Source organism: Monodon monoceros, unplaced genomic scaffold (assembly GCF_005190385.1).
Source record: "Monodon monoceros isolate NGI ecotype Baffin Bay Population unplaced genomic scaffold, NGI_Narwhal_1 Super_Scaffold_16, whole genome shotgun sequence".
In the NCBI taxonomy this organism is placed as follows: Eukaryota; Metazoa; Chordata; class Mammalia; order Artiodactyla; family Monodontidae; genus Monodon; species Monodon monoceros.
The window spans coordinates 32,620,304-32,636,765 of NW_021703772.1; the positions used below are offsets into that span (position 1 = coordinate 32,620,304).

Here is a 16,462-nt window from a genome sequence, read left to right on the forward strand (position 1 = left end):
CAAATGAAGCAACTGACAAAGGATTAATCTCCAAAACATACAAGCAACTCACGCAGCTCAATATCAAAAAAACAAACAACCCAATCCAAAAATGGGCAGAAGACCTAAATAGACTGTTTCTCCAAAGGAGATATACAGATTGCTAACAAACACATGAAAGAATGCTCAACATCATTAATCAATAGAGAAATGCAAGTCAAAACTACAATGAGATATCATCTCACACTGGTCAGAATGGCCATCATCAAAAAATCTAGAAAGAATAAATGCTGGAGAGGGTGTGGAGAAAAGGGAACCCTCTCGCACTGTTGGTGGGAATGTAAATTGATACAGCCACTATGGAGAACAGTATGGAGGTTCCTTAAAAAACTAAAAATAGAACTACTGGGATTCCCTGGTGGCGCAGTGGTTGAGAATCCGCCTGCCGATGCAGGGGACACGGGTTCGTGCCCTGATCCGGGAAGATCCCACATGCCGTGGCGCGGCTGGGCCTGTGAGCCATGGCCACTGAGCCTGCGCGTCCGGAGCCTGTGCTCCACAACGGGAGAGGCCACAACAGTGAGAGGCCCGTGTACAACAACAACAACAACAAAAAATGTAAATATAGTACCACCCTGCGACCCAGCAATCCCACTACTGGGCATATACCCTGAGAAAACCATAATTGAAAAAGAGTCATGTACCACAATGTTCACTGCAGCTCTATTTACAATAGCCAGGTCATGGAAGCAACCTAAGTGTCCACCAACAGATGAATGGATAAAGAAGACGTGGTACATATATACAATGGAATATGGTACATATATACCATGGAGTATTACTCAGCCATATAAAGGAACAAAACTGAGTTATTTGTAGTGAGGTGAATGGACCTAGATACTGTCATACAGAGTGAAGTAAGTCAGAAAGAGAAAAACAAATACCATATGCTAACACATATATATGGAATCTGAAAAAAAAAAAAAAGAAAATGGTCAGAAGAACCTAGGGGCAAGACGGAATAAAGATGCAGACCTACTAGAGAATGGACTTGAGGATACGGGGAGGGGGAAGGGTAAGCTGGGACAAAGTGAGAGAGTGGCATGGACATATATACACTACCAAACGTAAAATAGATACCTAGTGGGAAGCAGCCACATAGCACAGGGAGATCAGCTTGGTGCTTTGTGACCACCTAGAGGGGTGGGATCGGGAGGGTGGGAGGGAGGGAGATGCAAGAGGGAAGAGATATGGGGACATATGTATATGTATAACTGATTCACTTTGTTATAAAGCAGAAACTGACACACCATTGTAAAGCAATTATACTCTAATAAAGATGTTAAAAATAAAAAAATAAAAAACATAAAATATTGTTCGTTTTCAAAGTTCAGTCTTGTTATTACTCTCATTTGAACATTAAATGCTTGAAATCAACATAAAAAACTGGTATTAAAAACATTTAATAATTTTTACCTGAAACTTGAGCTTGCTCTCTCCCCCTTCCCGGTCTCGTTTATGCATATTCACCATTAAGGCTTCATAACAATCCTTCCAATAAAGTGCCATGCTCTCATGACCATCATAAAATGCATGGGTTTCATACTGCTTCATATAAGGTACAATCTTATAAAAAATATACATACGCAAAATTTAATGCATGCTTCCATAAAAATGATAATTTAGTAGAAAAACCCCACTCAACAAAGACGAAACTTACATATTTTTCAATGTAAACTTGCCATTCATTTGAACTGCAATATTCTTGAAAATCTTCGAAAAATGAAGAGCTTCCATTGGTAAAAGGTAAAGAAGGCAGATGCAAGTTCATGAAGAGAAGCTCATAAATTTTGGAAACCAGGGTACGGACAAGCGGAATCAGAAATGAGTATATTTCAGTCTGTTCCTTGATTGATTGACTTAGAACATGTTCCAGCTTCCCTAAAATGTAACATGCTTCATCCTGATTTTCAATCACCTTGGTCTGAAGAAGGGCGTTTAGCTTAGCTGATGCCACTGCACAAACCTGGAGTAAAATAGTAAAATAAAGCAGATATTTAGTGATAACAAAGTTCTTTGGCTCCTCTTGAAGTTGTTTTTTAAAATAAATTATAAAAGTAACCCATGTTTCATTTGAAATATACAGAAAAGTTAAGAGGTTGATAATTAATCACCCCAGCACCCACTCTACTCCTTCAGAGAGTTTGCAGGAATTCGGGGATGATTCCATCTCTAGTTCTAAAAGATATAAACCAAACAGAATATCCAACCCCTTGCCACAGTGACTGGTTCGGGTAACTCATCTTTCAGTCAACTCATGTCACTATCTTTGTCACACGGATTCATTCAGGGATAGCTTTATCATGCAAAGACACAACTTTTATACAATAACTGTAAAGAACTGTGAAAGGGCTTGGATTTTATCAATACCTCATCTCCAAGCTGACAAGTTAGCCTACCATTGTTTCATAGATGCTGGCAGAAGAATGAGACTCCTGGATCAGAGACGAAGATCTACAGCATTAGCAATAGCCAGAATATCAGCACTTGCCCTGTTCCCCGAAATGTAATTCTATGGTGAGAAATGAACAGAACTAGATGATGCCTGCACACCCAGTGGTTGCATTATAGGAGAGGAACCCCAAGCAAAGTGAACACAAGTCTTTTAAATTGGGTAGTAAGTGTACCTGAACGTTGCCTTGGAAGGAGACATTATCTTTATTATACTGGACAGTAAACAAACCTGCTTTTGCTCTGGAGGGAGACATCATCTCTATCTTCCCAAGCTGTTCTCTATACATGCGTCCTCAAAAAGACAGTTCATCACAAAGGCATCCAGTGTCTGTATTCACAGGAGATCCATGAAGAACTGTCTACCAACAATGACTCTAGGAAGAAGCACTCTCTTTCTCTGGATATGAACAAGGAAGCATGTAGCCTTAATTGCTGCTGGCAGTGATTTTGTGACAATTAGGGCAGCCAGCTTAAGACAAGCTGACATGATGGAGAGTAATGCTGTGAGAACAGCAAACAAATGGAACTAGAGCCTTGACTGAATCATGCCTTAAACTCATCTTAGCTATGGAATTTTCAACTATATGAATCTTCTTAACTAAGTCAGCTTGCATTGATATTTCTGTTATTTGGAATCAAAAGCATTCTTATAGATAAAGGACAGTGAACAGGCAACTGAGTAAAGTTCCCAAGGAAAATACATATCTAGGTCACAAACCCAGGCAAAGGAATATGCTATATTACTCTTAAGCTCTGGCCTTAAACTCCATCCTAGAAAGGTAAATTGATCACGAAGGGGCCTCCTTTCATCTAGACTAGAGAAAGATGGAAGTCTTAAAACCAAAACAGGACAAATGATGTAAAGTGTCTCCTTCTCCCTTAACCCTATAACCCAATTTTGGATCATATTACTTTCAAAATAAAGAAAAGCAAGAGAAAGAAAGGAAGTATTAAAAACTGACATCACTTCAAGAATATATATGTGCCTATATACGGAATCTAAAAAAAAAATGGTTATGAAGAACCTAGGGGCAGGATAGGAATAAAGATGCAAGCGTAGAGAATGGACTTGAGGACAAGGGGAGGAGGAAGAGTAAGCTGGGACGAAGTGAGAGAGTGGCACGCACTTATATACACTACTAAATGTAAAATAGATAGCTAGTGGGAAGCAGCCGCCTGGCACAGGGAGATCAGCTCGGTGCTTTGTGACCACCTAGAGGGGTGGGATAGGGAGGGTGGGAGGGAGACGCAAGAAGGAGGAGATATGGGGATATATGTAAATGTATAGCTGATTCATTATGCTATAAAGCAGAAACTAACACACCACTGTAAAGCAATTATACTCCAATAAAGATGTTAAAAAAAAAAAGAATATATGTGTACCAAAAGCTGATCTGAGCTGTATGCACATGCCTTTGCAGGCCAAGGCAACAATAAGGGATCTCAGGCAGCCTTTCCATGCAAGACTTAAAGAAGCAAACAGCATTGGAGGAAACAACCTCTAAGATGGCTCAAAACTTTAACTTTTCTACTTTTAACTTAAGCCTCTACTAGTGAAGCTTCTCTACCCTTCTCAGGTTTTCCCCAAATCCCTTCACTTTAGTCTTTGAATCTGACTAAAGCAGCTCAAACCCAATAGAGGCCAACAAATGTGAGACAAAAGGTCATAAAATCTCATTATCCAGGAAATACCAATGTTAATATTCTGGGCATTTTTGCTATATGTTTTTAAAAATACTATTCACATGAAAGGTTGAATATTCAGTGCTTTGCTTTTAAGTTAGTATCACAGTATTAAATAACTGTAAGTTTATATGTTTATTTAAAATTATAAAGACACTTTCAGTGAATACAATGATTTACTTACCACTGACTTAACTTTGGATACACACACTACCCCGCCACACATAGATATGATAGCCCTGCCCTCACATTATAAAGAGTACTACATTATGGTCACCTGAGAAATGACAAAAAATACCTGGGCCCTAGTTCTCCTGTTTAATTACTGAGTGACGCCCCACACAAAGGCCTTTTTTTTTTTTTTTGCGGTACGAGGGCCTCTCACTGTTGTGGCCTCTCCCATTGCGGAGCACAAGCTCCGGACGCGCAGGCTCAGTGGCCATGGCTCACGGGCCCAGCCACTCAGCGGCATGTGGGATCTTCCCGGACCGGGGCACGAACCTGCGTCCCCTACATCGGCAGGCGGACTCTCAACCACTGCGCCACCAGGGAAGCCCACAAAGGCATTTTTAAAAAGCTCCTCTAGGTGATTTCATGTGTAGCTAGTGAAGAGACTCACTGGCTGAGCTAAGACAACTGAAGGAGCAGAAACCCAGACAACGCGGTGACCATATACTGCATCTAAATAAATCAACAACTTACTCAGTCCTGCTTTAAAGACAACCTGGGAAATCCTGGCATTGATGTGAAATCTCCTAATACTTAAATGCTGGCAATTAAATAATGTATGGGCCAAACAAAACAAATTTGCTAGCCAGATTCTTTTTGCAGGCAACTCTATTTAAACCCCTATAAGGGAAGGGGTTCCTTCCCCAGCCTTTAACATGCACAAACTCAGGGAAACATGCTTTTATTCCTGAGGGAGTGAAATTAAACAAGTAGCTAGTGAGAAGTATTATAGGTCACTAACTACTGGTTGATAGGATCAGTCTTACCTGTAGGTGCTGCACACTTTATTTAATAAGTATTTATAGAGTGCTACTATGGTACAGGCACTGGATATTTAATCATGAGCAAATTAAAACAGACATTTTACTTCTCCTTGGAAATCTTACCAAGGATAAAAACACTGAGGGTGATCATGAGTGGAAAAAAACAGAGTTCTAATATCTAAAAAAAGAACTACCTGGTATGCTGGCTGCAAGGGCTTTAACAGCCAGCCACCAGACTCATATTAATAAAAAAGCCAAAAAAGTTACCTTTGTTCTATTTCTAGATGGAGAAAAAAAGAAAACTACAACGAACATCTATGTGTACAAATACTGTTTGGTATTTTAGATTATTACCTCAGGATACAGTTTTAGAGTAGAATTACTAGACAAAGCATATAATAACTTTTTTTTGAGTTCTTAGTTCATATAATTTTCAAACTGTATTTAAAAGCTGTACAATTCAAATTTTCATCATCCACATATCAGAATGTTTATTTTTTGTTTAGCTTTTCTGCTTTTTCCATGTTTTTTCCAATGACCATGTGTTACCTTTATGATTAGGAAAAAAACCCACTATCTTTAAAAATTTAGTAATGTGGGGAAATGAGTTTAATATAGTTGTAAGAAAAATAAAAAAGAACACAAAATTATCAAAATATATGATGGTTTTAATCATCTGAAAAAATATATACAGAGAAAAAAACATTAAAATATTGAGTTATTTTCTCTTAGGCTATGGGATGAAGGATGTTTTATCTATTTTTTCTCTTTATGTTTTTTGTGTACTTTCCACAATGAGTATGTTTTCTTTAATGACTGGAAAAGACTATCTGTTGAAAAATATGGTCTTTTTAAAATAGGGCAACCTTATGGTATTTTAACCTCCTCATGTTCTTATCAATATTATAGCAAGTTTATATTAGAAACGATTATCAAAAGAAAATAAAAAGGGCCAGATAAATAACCATGCAATACATGTCATGACTAATCCAATGCAGGTAATCACAAGCATCCAATGTAAATAGAAAGATGACAGACTAAAATCTGCATGGAACTTTCCCAACCTTTAAAATTTTTGAAAATAATAAATATTCTGTGGGTCCATCTTTTATTTATTTTTATAGTAGAAACCTAGCACAATGCTAACACTTGGTAGGTATTCAGTAAGTGTTTAATAAATGAAGAAAAATGAGATAAATGTAAAACTGAATTAGTGGATTATTAAGTACAGAAAAAGATTTTGACAGAACAATTTAAAAAATAATTTTCCTAAAAATGCAAGCCCTAATCTCCACACGTATAAAAGTCTATGCAGGCTGTATAGCTCCTAGCTATACTAAATGTAGATGATGTGAGTAATGCCCTCTAATATAAGCTATACATAAATCCTCTAAAAGGAAACCTTAAATTATACTGAATCATAAACATCAGGAAAAAAGAATCGATTAGCCACCTCTCAAGCTTCTTTCTCATCTCACAAAACTGAAACTAGAGTTAAATCATGATATTTTTGAAACTAATTAAAAAATAAAAATGCTGAAAACATAATTGCCATTCAGTTACTGCACAATTTCCTATGTTGCATGTGAGTATATAAAATAACAAAAAAGAATCGACAAACCTGCAAATTACCCCTTCCAATGAAGCCTAGAAGCATCTGGATTTGAATCTGTGAGAGTTTCACCCATACTGGACTTTCAGAATACCAGACTGACAGACTGTCGAAGAGCAGCATCATATCCTCTAAAAGCTAACACAAAGGAAAAATTGAGAAATAAAAACATTCCATTTTTAAATCTACTGATGATGAGTTTTCCCAACAGTAATACAAATCATAAATATTTCAAAACTAATTCAATGTTCAGTTGGTAAAAACCAAAAGAATTATCCTAGTAAGAGTTACTTAACAAAAGTAACTATCACATCTGCGACTATCACATCTTATCCATGTTTATCACATCTGATTAAATATTAATGCTCTGAAAAGAGGGGATACAAAATTTCTTTCTCTGAAAGTCCTTCACTACCAAAAAAATAATTTCAAAGAGATGTTACTGTACCTTCTCAGTCCACATGTTTGAATTAACTAGTCCCTCTGACTGCAGAAAGTCCTGTATGATCAGCATGAGTCGGAAAGCATTTTCAGCAGTTACTGGATTAAATTTTGCTTCTCTGTTTTCTGTGACTGCCCATTCTAACATCTTCTGTAGCAAACTAAGTATGAAACAAAGTCCTCTTAAAACCATTTTAAATTGATAAAAGTAACAGGTCACCAAAAAAAAAATAACCCAGCAACAACATACGTCGTTATTTATTAATAGGAACGTACCTCCAAAGATACAGTATCACTGGCAGGTATAACACTGTGGATGGAATTTAGTAATAATGAAGCAACTTTTTAATCTTTGGAGTACTTATCTTTAATAAGCCTAATATTAAAAGGCAAAGTAAAAGTTACCTGTTTGACTTGACCTTGAAAAAGATATGAAAATAATTCACATTCCAGCCTCCATGAGATACTTAAAAGTTTCTTTAAAACTGAAATTGGAGGGCTTCCCTGGTGGTGCAGTGGTTGAGAGTCCGCCTGCTGATGCAGGGGACATGGGTTCGTGCCCCGGTCCGGGAAGATCCCACATGCCGCGGAGCGGCTGGGCCCGTGAGCCATGGCCGCTGAGCCTGCACGTCCAGAGCCTGTGCTCCGCAATGGGAGAGGCCACAACAGTGAGAGGCCCACGTACCGCAAAAAAACAAAACAAAACAAAACAAAAAACTGAAATTGGAAATGTTAGGGAAGAAAGCCTTATGCCTTACAGAGAGTCTAGACCTATGGAAAAACAAAAAAGTAATTCTGTTCTAGTGTGCTGTTGGTACAGTGTTCTATCATATGCAGGGAACTCAAAGCTTTAGAGAAGTAATTTTCATGAAAACACTACTACCTTCCTTTAGCATGGAAGCACTCAAATTTGGACAAGACTGTAGAACACATGCACCAAGTGCTTAGATACTGCAGAAAACAACTTAAACAAGGAATATATAATCACTTAGAATCCAAATTAATGTAAGAATTAAATCTCCTCACATTGGAGTTAGCTTTGGATTTCTCTCTAGATCCCACTAGAATGGCAACAGACAGGAGAATGGCTGAGCACAAAGCTTCTCCTTTTCTCTCTCTCTACATCCACTGAATACTGAATAAAGGTTCAATAACAAATATTATTTTGGACTCCTGCCCACTCTAAAAGGAGAGGGCATATCACCAAATGAATGCTTACATTAGTTTTATTTCATCTGATGGTCGAAGTAGCTCACTGGATATTCCTGGTTTAGTTAGTGCCGAAAACACTTGTCCCCGTTCAATCCAAGTATCGTCATCAGACTTTTCTAGTCCCTTACACATTACACAGTTCAAAATATTTGTCAGTAATTGAATAAGCTCTTCCTCACATCTCTATAAAAAAGAGAAATTAATATGAAATTATTAGAGGGAGGGGGTGTTAAAAGCAGATCATGAGAACCATCAGGTACATGAATTATAATCATTCAACGTATTTTTAAGGTGGCTGCATGAACCTGGAACTTTACTACGAAGGCCCTAGAGATGTAAAGATGAATAAGACACTGGCTTTGCTCTCAAGACACTCACAATTTGGTGACTTCTAGGCTCCTAATACCTTAGATCATGAGACTTGGAACATGAATAATACATGAAATTGTTAACAATCACACATTTCTGAAGTCAGACATAAAAAAAAAAAACCACATTTGGACAAATAAGGAATCTTACCTCTTGGTTTTCAAGTAAAGGGAAGTCATCATTAAAGCCCACATCATTTGTGATGCTGCTTTCTTTGTCAGACTGCACAGAAAATGACTTAGTGGACTCTATCGGGGATGGCGTGCTAGGCAAGCTGTCTGGCATTTGACCTCCACTATCACTCAGTTCACATGAATCAATTCCACTGAGATCTAAACTCAGATGTGAAGGGTTATTATGCCAGAATTCTCGATTCTCTGATTTGAAAGATAATTCTCCCATCAAGCTATCTTCTTGAAATAATGGTGTGTTCGAGTCTAGGGAGTATCTATCCTCCAAACTCCACTGATCTGAAGACACATGAGCTGAGGCAAAAGAGCTGATTTTTTCCTCATCTGTCTTTTCATCAGAGTTCCTCTTCATATCTTCAGCTGATATATTTTTATCATTGTCTTTCATTACAACAGCCCTACCGTGCTTATGAAGAGTATTTCCATTTTCAAAATTTGCTTTTAAAAAAAGCCTAACTAAAGTGTCTTGCCAACCCACTTGTTGAGATATTTGATGTGCTGCATCTGGCTGGGACTGTAAAATCTGTAAAATCTGTGAAGAGATTATGAATGCAAAATTCGTCAAAAAGTGTACAGTACTTTACATCAACAACAGTTTCTTTTCAGCTATTTTAATGACAAAGTAATTTAATAAGAAACTTTGGAAGGATATACTTTCAAACGATTATATTCTTAACTAGATTAGAAAATATTTGGAAGGCAGACATTGTATTTTTAACTAATCTGCATATTACTCATTGTATATCTAGAGTTGGGACTCAAATATTTGCTGAAAGATAAAAAAGGAAAAAAAGATAAAATAATCCTCCACATACCAACACACTCACGTTATTAATTTAATTTGGTTGGAGAAAAAAATATAGATAGAATTAAGGTATATATAAAATGTAATAAAGTTATATCCTCTCAACTAAGTACTTTCCATGAGCCTAGTACATTTGTTTAGTAAATACTGAACATCTACTATGTGCCAGGCACAGTTCTGGAACTATGGTTAGGGAGTAAACTAGAACACATAAGAAACTTTGACAGAACCTAGGTACACCAAGAATGTTTTCCCACCTCATTTTTTCCTCAGGCAAAGTTAATGGCTGCTTTTACAAAAGCATTTTTTTTCATTAACTCTACATGGTACAAACAAAACAAAAACTGAACTTTAATTCCAGAAAACTATTTCCAATGAGATGGATGCTGATATTTAGCTAGAATAAGAAACTGAAATTAAAGAGTAGACATTTACATGGCAATGTGTATGATCTCTAGTATCCCAACTGACTTCACATTTTTTGGATAAAAACAAGTTCTCAAACACTATCAGAAATGCTGTTAAGATCTTTAAGACATTTTAATCACAAAGCCAATATACTTCTAAGTAGATGAAAAGAACTTTGGCTCCCGGTGCTTATAGAGTATCTCTTTTATCAGAATTTCTAACTCTGACAAACTTCATAGCAGGAAATGAGTTATGTTGGTACAGACTTCAAAATTAATGGTTCTTATGTACACTGATGCTGATATAGAAGCAGTGAGTCGCAGTGAGTCATGATGACACATTAAGTTTCTTTCCTCACTTAATGCCATCAATCAGTGAGCTACCTTTACTGTAGCAGTGCACAATAGCAATTTTCAACACATTAACTAAGTTGAACATATTAACCTCTGGTTGGCAAAGAAACTTTTCATGATTTCATGACTTTAAAATTTTCAGACTTATTTTACAGCAATTTTATAAACACATAATGAATAAAAACTGGGCTGTACTGAAAGAGGTTTCTAATTGCACACTGAAAGGAAAAGGATCCATTTACATGACCTGCTTCAAGGAAAACATGGCAAAATCCATTAAAATGTAAAATGTGAATACTCTTTGACAGAAAAATTACATTTCATGAATTATGTCCTACATATGTATTACCATGGATAGGTAAAGACAAATGTAAAAAAATGTTCCTAACAGAAGTTTGTTAATATGGTAAAACAGGAAACAATCTAAATGTCCATCAGCTGGGAACCAGATAATACTTTTATAGAATAGCCATAGAATAAAAAACTACGTAGCTGTTAAAGAGAAAGACATATCCAGATTTACTGATGGAAAGGTACTGTGACATAATTAGGGAGTAAAACTAAAAAGAAAAACAAGGAAGCAAATTAAATACTAGACTGGTCAGTGGTTGCCAGTAGAGGAGAGAGAAGGATATAATCAGGAAGAAGCGCATGGGGTAACAATTCGTCAACTTAGAGGTTAAATGAGTGGACTGAAGGTAAATCATTGGAATACACTCATAAACAAACTACAGAAAATCTTTTCCACAAAGGTTAAGAGATTCAGAAACTCTAAAATATGGTGTTTGCATTAAAAATGGTCACAACAAAAGGTTCCGAATAAAGAAAATATTCTCTGGTAATACATTTTTGACTCTGGAAAGGGCATTATTTCCAGGAGCTCATGTATGGCTAAGAAGAACAAATTTATATGCTGATTTCTTATGATTATATAAAGTTAATTCACCTCAAAAAAGGAAACTATAAAATTATGTCATATAAAAGATATTAAACTTATATCTGGTGAAAAATACTCAATCTAAAAGTTCTTCACAATACAACGATACTGCAATTTTTAAAGTACATCTTTAAAGTTTACTAACCTTTCTGCAGATGACCACCCTGACATTTATACGTGCTCTGTGAGATATATATACCACAGATAACAGATCTTTGAAATTAATAGCAGGATCTATGATGGGAAAAAAAAGTTAAAATTAAATACTAGAGAAAACCAGAGAAAGAACTGTGGTAACAGTTATATATAAAGGCTGACAATCATTTCATTTTTATTTTTTTCCTGCTGTCAACAACAGATGCCCTTTATTTTTTCCCCCAACTTTATTAAGATATAATTGACATAAAACACTGTTTAAGGTATAAAACATGATGATCTGATATATGTATTACAAAATGATTACACAATAAGGTCAGTTAACACACCCATTATCTCACATAGTTACTATATTTCTTTTTGTGGTGAGGACACTTAAGATATGTTCTCTTAGCAACTTTCAAATATACAATACAGTATTGTTAACTATAGTCACCACGCTTACCTTAGATCCCCACAACTTACTTATAACTGGAAGTTTGTACCCCTTGTACCTTCACCTGTTTCCCCCACTGCCCCAACTCTGGCAACTACCAACCTACCCTGTCTCAATTTTCTTTTTTCACATGTAAGTGAGATCACACAGTATTTTCCTTCTCTGCCTGACTTGTTTCACTTAGCAGAATGCCCTCTAGGCTCTTATTGCAAATGGCAGGATTTCCTTCTTTTTTATGGCTAATATTCCATTATATATATATATATATATATATATATATATACACCACATCTTTATTATTCATTCATCTATTGATGGACACTTAGGCTGTTTCCATGCCTTGACTATTGTGAATGATGGTACAATAAACATGGGGTTGCAGATCATACCTCTTTGAGATATGATTTCATTTCCTTTAGATATATACCTGGAAGAGGGATTGCTGAATCATATGGTAGTTCTATTTTTAATTTTTTAAGAACCTCCACACTGTTCTCCATAGTGGCTGCACCACTTACATTCCCACCAACAGCACACAAGGGTTCCCTTTTCTCCACACCCTCACCACTAGCACGTATTATCTCTTGTCTCTTTGATAATCACCAAACTAACAGGAGGGAGGTGATATCTCATTGTGGTTTTGATTTTCATTTCCCTGATAATTAAGGATGATGAGCACCTTTTCATGTATCTGTTGACCATTTGCATATCTTCTTTGAAAAAATGTCTATTCAGGTCCTTTGCTCATATTTTAATTGGATTTTTTGCTATTGAATGCTATGAATCCCTTATATATTTTGGATATTAACCCCTTATCAGATTTGACTTGCAAATATTTTCTCCCATTTCATAGGCTACCCTTTCATATTGTTGATGGTTTCTTTGGCTATGCAGAAGCTTTTTTTAAAAAAAATAAATAAATTTATTTATTTTTGGCTGCATTGGGTCTTCATTGTTGTGTGCAGGTTATCTCTAGTTGCGGCAAGTGGGCTTCTCATTGTGGTGGCTTCTCTTGTTGTGGAGCATGGGCTCTAGGCGTGTGAGCTTCAGTAGTTGTGGCACACGGGCTCAGTACTTGTGGCTCATGGGCTCTACAGTGCAGGCTCAGTAGTTGTGGCACACGGGCTTAGTTGCTCCACAACATGTGGGATCTTCCCGGACCAGGGTTTGAACCCATGTCCCCTGCACTGGCAGGCGGATTCTTAACCACTGCGCCACCAGGTAAGTCCACAGAAGCTTTTTAGTTTGATTTAGTCCCACTGTTTATTTTAACTTTTGTTGCTTGTGCTTTTGGTGTCACACGCAAAAAATCATTGCCAAGACCAAGGTCAAAGAGTTTTTCCCGTATGTTTTCTTCTAGTATTTTTACAGCTCAGTTCTTACATTTAAGTCTTTAATCCATTTGAGTTAATTTTTGTGGGTGGTGTAAGACAGGAGTCCATTCTCATTCTTTTGCAAGTGCATATCCAGTTTTACCAATCACATTTATTGAAGAGACTATCTTTCTCCATTAAGTATTCTTGGATTCCTTGTCAAATACTGGTTGACTGTACATGCATAGTTTTATTTCTAGGCTCTTGATTCTGTTCCACTTGTTTATGTGTCTATTTTTATGCATACTGCAGCATACTGTTTTGATTACTATAACTTTGTAGTATAGTTTGAAATCCGAAAGTGTGATGCCTCCAGCTTTCTTCTTTCTCAAAGAAAGAACTGTATGTAATAGTCATATAAACGCAGAAATAATTGTTTCATTTTAAATAGGAATTGTAGATATGTTCAAATTTTACAAAAACAATAGGTTTAGAATGTTTAACATCTTCCTGACTAAACCCTAAAAAGCTGTTCTTTTATTTTGATTGCCTGAACATACTGTTGATACTGCTTGGATCTTACACTTGTATTTATCTTTTTATGTACATGTCTTCTCAATGAGATGATAAACCACTCAAGACAAAGAACCTTATCTTATACCTTTCTGAACCCCTAGCATCTGACAAAAATTTTATAGTTTGTAGGAACTACTTACAAAAAGGTTCATAAAAGCAAAATTAGAAACAAAAAGGAATATCTGAAATTAGTTTTCATTTTCCCTTTAAGAATTTAAGCTCTGAAAGGAAAAAGAATATCTTGTACATATTTTCTCTAGTGTCCTTTTCGTTTTACATAGACTGAATTATTTACTAATCACTCAGTCAATAAACATTTACTGAAGGCCTACCAAGTAAGGTACTATGCTATGCTCCGGGGAGACAAAAACAACAAAGGTACATTTGAAACAGTACCCAAGAAAAGCCCTGCTGAATCAAGTAATAGGTAATTTTAAAAGCAACCTGAGGAAAGAGGGGAAAAGAAGAAAGAATTTCAGAAGAAAAAAAAAATTCAGGGCCATCAAATAGAATTACATGACTATGAAGAACATTTCTTAAACGTATCAATATTTTAGCCTTAGTCATACCTGTATTTATAATTTGATTGGTGAGACTTTTAATGAGAGAAGTATTAACAGGTGCTTCATTAAGAAGGAGCCCTAATCCTGAGTAGCCAACTTCTCTAAGTCGAATACGTTGTTTACTCCGTTCATAAACGTTCGTGCATTTCAACATCTGTTCCATAACCTGGTCACAACAGTAATATATTCTCAATATAGAGAACTAAGAACAATTGTCACTTAGGTTAATATCGAATAAATATTAGTGTACAATGTTTCTGGAGTATCATTTTATTCCTCAAGTATTAAAAAAATAGCACTAAATAGAGAAGAACACTCCATTATCTTGCTATCATTAAAAAATAAATTTAAAAATGAACTGGACTGAAATGCAACTGCATTTGAATAATTAATATGTTTAAAACCCTAGTTTATATAAATTTCTTGGTAGATGAAAGGAATACTTTAAAAATTTCTTTTAATGGCTACGGTGTAGATGGAAACAAATTCTGTAGCTTGCAAGAGGAACAAAGGTGTGCTCTGAAAGAAAACAGAGATACTTCTAGATCAATCTAGTAATCTATTTATGTGACAGTTGTCAAAATAATTTTCAACAACGAGGAAATACTTTGTGAAGCAACCCATCCATATGCTAAAATGGAAGAATGAATTAGTAACCCCATACTTCTTGGAGTTAGATCAATCTTTTACAAAGTGAGATACTGAAAGCCTATATGGAAAGGGTAATCTTGGCAAAATAATATCATGAACAACCCCTGCAAGGCCATTTTTGAAGAAATAACATTAAATCTCCATATAGGAACCCTGTGTGGGCAGATGCTTTAAAGAGTAGCCTCAGGGGTCAACCATAACCAATATTCAAGAGAGACTATGTAGGACCACTTTTAATTCACTTTTGTTTCCAAAGTTTAAGAATTCCAAACATAGGCAATCCAAACATGACCCCACAAGTAGACTTTATAATGTCATACTAATGACGTAAGGGGAAACAAATGTCACAGGCAATTTGGCATAACAAACAGGAGAATAAATCATGAAAAAAAAATGTATTTGCAGCAGAAATATGACCACCTTCTTTAATTTTAGTTAACTTAAAAGGTGGAGTGGGCTGCTTCAGCCGAAGTTCAAAGTTTGGGATATTTTAGATAGCTTAATAAAATATGTCCTACATCCTTTAGCAAGTCATTAATTTCTCTGCCTCAGTTTCTTCATCTGTAAAATGAGGATAATAATAATATCCACTTCATAAAGTTGCTGCAAGAGCTACGTAAACTAATATATAAAAAGGGTTTAGTGCCTGATAAACAGTGGATGCTAAATAAGCTTAGTATGATCTGCCACATAGACCCACTGTAAGTCAAAAGGGGGATAAGAGGTTCTACGTTAGTATGGCAGAGTAGATTTTCCACTGAAATTATTGATAAGATTACAATATAATTAGTTTTAAAATACATAAACAACAAAAACATGATAAATATATATCAAAACAAACTGAACAATTTAAAATTAGATGGAAGTAGACATGAAAAAAAGAATTTACATTCATAGAATGGATATGTTCCATGTAAATGCATACACCCACAAATGTCCCCAAATATAAAGACTCTTAAGACATGTTTGTACCTTAAAAATGATTTCTCTTAATCTGTCAGAGTATTTCTGATTTAAGAGCAAGGCATAAAGTATGTCAGCATTTCCTGGTTCAAACAGCAGTAAGAAGAGTTGACCTCTAGTTGGGCTGGTACGTAGGAGACTGAAGAGTATGTCCAAAATTCCAAAAAGCTTTTAAAATTAAGCAACACAAACAACCACACTCATATATGGAAGCATAAATAAAGTCATAAACCACAAATAGTTATTTAAGTCCTCTATACTCTCATGTTCTAGCTTAACTGGATTATTTGATGTCTTCTGAACCGTCC

The 16,462-nt window shown here is 35.9% G+C and overlaps 1 protein-coding gene across 2 annotated transcripts in view; it reads right to left on the bottom strand.

Annotated features, from left to right (window-relative positions):
• NBEAL1 (neurobeachin like 1) overlaps positions 1–16,462 on the bottom strand; it is a 173,965-nt gene that overhangs the window by 71,416 nt on the left and 86,087 nt on the right. For both annotated transcript variants that reach the window (XM_029224562.1, XM_029224563.1), the window contains 9 exons: positions 16,164–16,322; positions 14,547–14,706; positions 11,642–11,730; positions 8,953–9,525; positions 8,441–8,616; positions 7,229–7,382; positions 6,790–6,918; positions 1,700–2,005; positions 1,456–1,605 (listed from right to left, as the gene is read on the bottom strand). In XM_029224562.1, the coding sequence (XP_029080395.1) occupies positions 1,456–1,605; positions 1,700–2,005; positions 6,790–6,918; positions 7,229–7,382; positions 8,441–8,616; positions 8,953–9,525; positions 11,642–11,730; positions 14,547–14,706; positions 16,164–16,322 (1,896 nt within the window). The remainder of the gene's footprint in view (positions 1–1,455; positions 1,606–1,699; positions 2,006–6,789; positions 6,919–7,228; positions 7,383–8,440; positions 8,617–8,952; positions 9,526–11,641; positions 11,731–14,546; positions 14,707–16,163; positions 16,323–16,462) is intronic.